Source organism: Geotrypetes seraphini, chromosome 15 (genome assembly GCF_902459505.1).
Source record: "Geotrypetes seraphini chromosome 15, aGeoSer1.1, whole genome shotgun sequence".
In the NCBI taxonomy this organism is placed as follows: domain Eukaryota; kingdom Metazoa; phylum Chordata; class Amphibia; order Gymnophiona; family Dermophiidae; genus Geotrypetes; species Geotrypetes seraphini.
This window is the reverse complement of record NC_047098.1, coordinates 5877046-5884179: the sequence shown is the minus strand read 5'-3', so window position 1 is coordinate 5884179 and position 7134 is coordinate 5877046. Positions and strand designations below refer to the sequence as shown.

The 7134-nt window shown below is 45.9% G+C and overlaps 1 protein-coding gene across 1 annotated transcript; it reads right to left on the bottom strand.

Annotated features, from left to right (window-relative positions):
• Window positions 1-256: 256 nt before the first annotated feature.
• Window positions 257-4302, bottom strand: FAM210B (family with sequence similarity 210 member B). Its single transcript, XM_033922379.1, has 3 exons — window positions 4011-4302; window positions 2931-3106; window positions 257-945 (listed from the first exon to the last, which is right to left on the bottom strand). Exons 1-3 carry the CDS (start codon window positions 4182-4184, stop codon window positions 729-731), a joined length of 567 nt encoding a protein of 188 aa, XP_033778270.1. The 5' UTR covers window positions 4185-4302; the 3' UTR covers window positions 257-728.
• Window positions 4303-7134: the final 2832 nt, after the last annotated feature.

Here is a 7134-nt window from a genome sequence, read left to right as displayed (position 1 = left end):
TCTTAATAACAAGACTATGAACTTTTCCTCCAGGAATTTGTCCAAACCTTTCTTAAAACCAACTACGCTATCTGCTTTTACCTCAACCTCTGGCAACGCTTTCCAGAGCTTAACTATACTGAGTGAAAAAATATTTCCTCCTATTGGTTTTAAAAGTATTTCCCTGCAACTTCATTGAGTGATTAGTGTCAAGCTTTAGTCTAGCCGTGTAATTTTCTCCCCAGGCTAACCCTTAAAGAACAGCACTTGTCCAAAATAGTTTGTCAAATTACTTATTTCTTCTCTTTTACATAAGCTCAATTCACCAGGTATTTTTGCTTAATGCATACAAATACAGAGTAAAAAAAAAAAGGTGTCCTGTCTTGTTTTGTGCTTAGGTTCTTTTCCGGAAATTTCTGCTGGGTTCTGGGCCTTTAGATTACTTCTTTGGACAGTGGAAAACTTGCATCTTCTCCTGCCATGTACTGTGTACAGCTGTCAGGATGACAATACCCTCTAGATAGCAAAGGAACTGTAAGAGAATCCAGGAATCTATTAAGAGACCACTAAAGACCTAAGTCAATGTCTTCCATTTAGCCAAATTCAAAAGATGGCTAAACTGTCCCCTTGTAGATGTATTACCGCTTTCCATACAGAGCCAACCATATCCAACGCTAGCCTGGATATTACAAAGGCTTACTTATGGTCAAGTATCTTCAGCTGCTGTTGCCTTCTGATTGACGTCTTCATCATGGGTTCGGGCCTGGAGGTTTAAACACACCGATCTTGCGAAAGTACCTGACGATAAACGGCACCGAAACCACCGTGATGCTGATACGGACTGGAGCAAACAGTTTGTGGACGGCATAAGCTAGCACAAAGGTGCTGGTGCCAGCGGCAGCCTTAGACTGCACGATGGCTTCGTTGAACCCGAGCTTCAGGAGGATGGCAGAGATATCCACACCGCTAAATAAGCAAAAGAGAGAGAGAGAGGAAAGAGAATTAATCCAACCCGGAACAACATCACCTTGATCAAAGCCACTATATTATAGGGTGGACAGTTTTCAAAAAGGGTTAACTGTACAGGTAAAGCACCGCTTGACATCTAGTGAAATGGTTGAAAAACTGTCCTGCTTACAAATCTGAAACATTAGTTACTTGAAAGTAACAATAACTGAATTTTGTCTGTCTCGACTGGCAACTTAACATAAGAACATAAGAATTGCCACTGCTGGGTCAGACCAGTGGTCCATCGTGCCCAGAAGTCCGCTCACGCGGCAGCCCTTAGGTCAAAGATCAGTGCCCTAACTGAGACCAGCCCTACCTGCGTACGTTCTGGTTCAGAAGGAACTTGTGTAATTGTCAATTTTCTCCCCATGTTTTATTTTCAATTAAGGAGCTTGTTTGATTTCTTAGAAACTGGTATTTCACATTATATGGTCCACAGTAGAGAATGACACGGGGCCAAACTTTTCCCCATCCCCGCGGGAACTCAATTTTGGGTTGAGTCAGTAAAAACATACCAACTTCAGCTTCAACATAAAAGCTTACATTATAATATATGGTAAATTTATCATTTTATAATTTACTGGTACTTTAGATCCAGAATCAAAAATGTAAAGTCTAATATCAGCAGGCGTTGGAATTGGACAATTGGAATTAGAGAAGTCAGACTCAAAGGTATGGAGTACCGACTACACAGCCCTGTTGAAGGCTGGACCAATGTAAGCAGAGTGGCCCCAAAGCAGCAGGAAGCCAAGGGGGGGGTTACGTGACATAAATGAGAGGCAGGAACAGCCAAACTGTGGTAGGGGCGAGACCTGTGGCAGACAATAAAGGGCACTGCCTCTCCAAGTCTCCTCCTGCTCAAATTACTTTTAAATACCATGTCCTCATTACCAGCTCCTTTAAAAGACGAGAAATCTATGTTTCTATAATATGGCCACATCTAATCCCCGTAGCAATCATGCCCTTTCATTTCACCATACCAAAACAGCTTGGAAAAGAGACGGCTGAGGGGAGATACGATTGAAGTCTACAAAATCCTGAGTGGATTAGAACGGGTACAAGTGGATCGATTTTTCACTCCGTCAAAAATTACAAAGACTAGGGGACACTCGATGAAGTTACAGGGAAATACTTTTAAAACCAATAGGAGGAAAAAAAAATTTCACTCAGAAAATAGTTAAACTCTGGAACGTGTTGCCAGAGGTTGTGGAAAGAGCAGATAGCGTAGCTGGTTTTAAGAAGGGTTGTTTGGACAATTTCCTGGAGGAAAAGTCCATAATATGTTATTGAAACAGTCATGGGGGAAGCCACTGCTTGACCTGGATCGGTAGCATGGAACGTTGCTACTCTTGGGTTTTGGCCAGATACTAGGGATCTAGATTGGCCACCGTGAGAACGAGCTATTGGGCTGGATGGACCATGGGTCTGACCCAGTAAGGCTATTATGTTCTTAGGACTACATATGGCACACTGAACTGGGATGTAAAGTCAGGACCAGGACTGGCCAAGAAAGTCTCCCTTGGCAGCTCTGATCTATACTTTGGATCTTGCTAGAGCACTTCTAACCTGGATTTTTCATTGCTGGAAATAAGATATTGGGCCTGGACCCCTGGTTGACATAGTTTGATATTGATGTAAATTATTGGTGATGGAGGTGGGGCGTCACTGTGCAATCAATGTGCAATCAAGGTGATCAAGGCCACCAGCGTGCTTGACTTTAAGAATAAATGGGACATCCATGTGGGATCCTTACGAGGGTCGAGATAAGGAACTAGGACATTAGCACTCAGACTTAATGGGGGGGGATCAGTAGAGTGGGCAGACTTGATGGGCTATAGTCCTTTTCTGCCGTCATCTTTCTATGTTTCTATCCACAATTACAGTAGATAGTGATAATACAGACTTAAACATCTCTGGGACACACCTTTCCTTTAAGAACCCACCTTGAAATGATCAGATAGAAGACTCCTAAAGACACTAACGAGATTCCCACGTGGAAGCCGACTCCGACAGCGCCGTACTCTTTAAAGACCTGCTTCAACTGCTGGGACTTCTTAGACTTCTTTTCTTCACCATCGTTGGTATCTGTAGCCTCCTTTCCAGCAGCCCCAATTGGTTCCTAAGCAAAGAGAAGGAGAGCAAATCTTTGTATAGCTTTCAACCCCCCCCCCCCCCAACCCTACATTACATTCATTAAGCCAGTGGGCTGCATGATGTGTATTTACATGTTGCCAGCAAGGCAGAATGTCTTAAGATTTTAGCCGGCGTTCTAACATACTGGCAATTCACACTCTGGCTTATCTTGGACCTGTACCTCTGTTCCTGGCATGAGCAGCAACCCCCCCAAGCTGCTGTCACGCCAGCGTAGGCTCTTCCTCCGACGTCACTTCCCAGGCCCAGGAAGTGATGTCAGAGGAAGAGCCGATCCTGGCGCGACAGCCGCTTGGGGGGTTGCAGCTTGCGCCAGGAACATTACAGAGGTATGGGGGAAGGGAAGTGGTGCTCGGTCTTGGGAGAGCAGAGATGAGGCTGGGTGCCTGAACTCTCACCATGACGGCATCTGGGGCAGACCACCCCCACCCCCCTTATATACCATACAGTTTCTTATATTCCGCAAATTTCAGCAATGATTCAAAATGAAATCCAAAAGTAGATTCCTGTATCTTTTACCAGCAAACATGTAGTGGAGAAGGAGAGGTCAACTTAAAACAGTGCCTGGATCTTGTGCTATGAAAGGAACTCAAAGTAGTGATGTTAAGACTAGTTTTCTCCCTACATTGCTTTATGCACACAAACATTTGGTAGGTTTGAAAATACTATGCAAATTTTGATAAATCATTTCAATATAAATTTCCAAAGCCAAGGTAAAACATGTAAGCCCTCTCTGCAAGCAAGGTGTAGCTCCTGAACTTGCAAAACCGGATCCCCCTCCTTAAAACTAGGGCATCACTAACGCCTTGTGCAAAACAGACCAAGTGCTAAACAGTAAAGGCCGAACTGCTGAGTCACCATTTCATACCCACCTTTTGTGCGGCCGCCAGGGCGGCGCTGGTGCTCACCCGCACGATCGGCTGCGGCTGCAAGATCCGGCCTCTGCTGCACCCCGGCCCCCTCCGCCATAGGAAGCTCGATCCCGGGCCGGGGGCGGCGCAGCGCTTCGCCCACCAGCCTCCCCGCTGCAGGAGCCGCCAGGGCATTTAGGCACGGAGATCCCCCCCCCCCGGTCCCTAATTCAGCTCCTGCTCCCTCTTGCATGCAACCTTGCAGAAAGCCAATCGCCCCTTCCCTGCCTCGCGCGGAGCTCGCCTAACCTTGCTGCCCCGAGCTAATGCTCCGCCCCTCCCTGCACCCTATTGGTTAAGCGTTTCTTTGGCAGCCAATAGGCTGAAAGCGGAGGCAGGCGCGAGAGTGCCAGAGGCGGAAGTAGTGGGGGCCAGTTTGATGAGTTATTTGTTTTGGTTGTTTTTTTTGTACAGATCCGATGGAGAGTTTAGATGTGTGAAAACCATGAAGTTATGTAGCTCGAGTGACTTTGGGGTCGAATCTGCCGTCTTAGTTCTCCTTTGACAGGAGGAAAGCGTGCATTGCATCTGAAGCCCCGCCCACCAGGGCTTTCCACGGAGGCGGGGCAGGGGGTAGCCAATGGGAGGCAGAGTCAGGAGTGAGCATGCAACCTTTTGGAAGCAATGAGCCATTTCCTCCAAAAATGTTTGACCCAAGATTTACAAAGAGATGATTCTGAAATCTCTTTTAGCAGGGTAGGAAAAGCCTGAGACTTGGGAAGGGGGTAGAAAAACTGTTCAGCTCAATCATTGAAAGAAAAACCTCCCTGGTTTTCTATTTTACATTCCAATCACACACCAGTGTTTAATGGCAGCAAACACTTAAACATTGTGAAATCCATAGTCCAAAAGCTTTAAACTAAATCATCTGCTATAGTAGAGAGCTCTTGTCTTTAGATGGCTTGTTTGTATCAGAGCAGCGTGGACAAGCATCCTAGGACAAGCAGGATGAGTCAGCCACATATGGTTGTGTTGCTGACTATCCTGCTGTCCACGGAGAACCTACGTTACAGGTAAGTAAAGTGTAGTTACTTACCTGTAACGTAGGTTCTCCGTGGACAGCAGGATAGTCAGCCACATATGGACTCTCAATGGCTCCAAGAGCGTTCACAAAGTGCGTGGCAGTGGCACATCCTCGCCTTCAAGGAGTGCCCGTCCTATCTTATCTCGACAGCTGGCAGCCCCGACAACCACCTGAACCCTCCTCCAAGAACTGGGGTTACAGGTAAGTAACTACACTTTCTCCGTGGACAGCAGGATAGTCAGCCACACAACCATATGTGGCTGACTATCCTGCTGTCCACGGAGAACCTACGTTACAGGTAAGTAACTACACTGTATCAGCTTCAAACAGTGCTAATGACTGATAAGGGGAGAGTTGAAAAATTTCCTTCCTCTGCCCTTCTAGCCCAGCATCTTCGCTCTCTTCCCTTCTCTGCCCTCCTAACTTGATATCTCCCTGTCTCTTCTCTCCTGCCCTCTCCCATCCCTTGATTCTGTTATCCAGCATCCAGCAACTTAGTAAGGGGAGGGGGCCTGGTAGTGACATCAGAGGGGAAGCCAGTGCGAGCAGCAGGCAGAGAAGCTGATCATGCTGGCAGAAACAGGAGATTCTGACGGAGGGCGGGATGTGGCAGAGGAGAGGCTTCCAGGTTAATGGCAGGTAGCTGTAGGAGTCGCCGCTGACCTGTTGAAACAAGAAAGATGAATACGACCACGTTAGCTCAATGCCAGGAGGTAAAGTAAGAAAGGCCACATCCACAAGGTCAAAGAGCCGCAGGTTGCTGACCCCTGGTTCAGGGTAAAGTGATGGTGGCTGATGCACTCAACACATGAGTAGCAGCAGAAGACAACATAAGAATATTCATACTGGGACACCCAGTATCCTGTTTCCCAACAGAGGTTAATCCAGGTCACAAGTACTTGGTAGAATTCCAGAGAGTAACAAGATTCTGGAATCCCAAAAAGGGAAAGGGATTGGGACTTGTCTACTGCATTTTTGTAATTTTACAACTGCGCTCAAAGCGGTTTACATACAGGTACTGCCAAATGCCCAGAACAAGACCATTTGGACATGGACTGTCCACCCAGACATGGAAACAGAGCAGTGGGGCACTACTGTGAACTTCACATAAAGGGTGCTACATAAATATCTCCCTTAGAGATTATGGTGAGCTCCTCTCAAAACATTCCCTAAACCCACTATACCCATCTGTCTACAACCCCAATAGGGCAGGTAGCACCTATATGGCAGTAGAGTAGGGTTTGGGGGTTTTTGTGGCAGACTCAAACATTTTCTACCATGAATGTAGGGGTTAGAGTGGCTTATGGGACTTGCTACTCCTCTCTGTGGTTCACTAGCCCACCCACCAGGCTACTTTAGCCACCTCGTCTTTCCCATACCATGTTTTGGAGACATGTATGTACGTTTGTATTCTGAGCTTTATGAGGTATTAGGGGGTCCTTAAGCCCTGGGGGAGTGTGGGGGTGTCTTACCTTGATGCATGCAATGGCCATATGGTCAGTTTGGGTACCTTTGTGGCACTTAAACCCTTCTAAAACAGATCTAGTTCCAAACGTATAAGTTATGACCAGGATGTCTTACAAAATGTTTGATTGTCGCTGCAAGACGTCCACCCATAACACGCCTCTACCACACCCATCTCATGCTCTGAACGTACAGAGGCTGGAACACCTCGCTAGACGTACAGAAAGATGGTTTTGATTATCGGCACTTGGATGCCCTGGCGATTAGGACGTTCACATACATTAAAAATTATACCATCAATGAATAAAATACAATTTACTAAAAGTATATTAAGATCCACTAAAATATACGGCTACAAAAACAATGTGCAGCTATCAATTAGAATACTAAAACATCAGTTTACAAATTTATCAAATCAGTTTTTAGTCATTTCCTAAAAGACATGTATGAGGGAGCCTGAAAGATAATAGGACTTAACCATAAGTTCATTTTACCTGCCTGAAAACCGAGCAATTTATCGAAGAATCTCGTATAACGACAAGATTTGAAAGTCGGGAGAAGAAATCAATATTGCCCTCGAGTAATCCTATTGGGTCA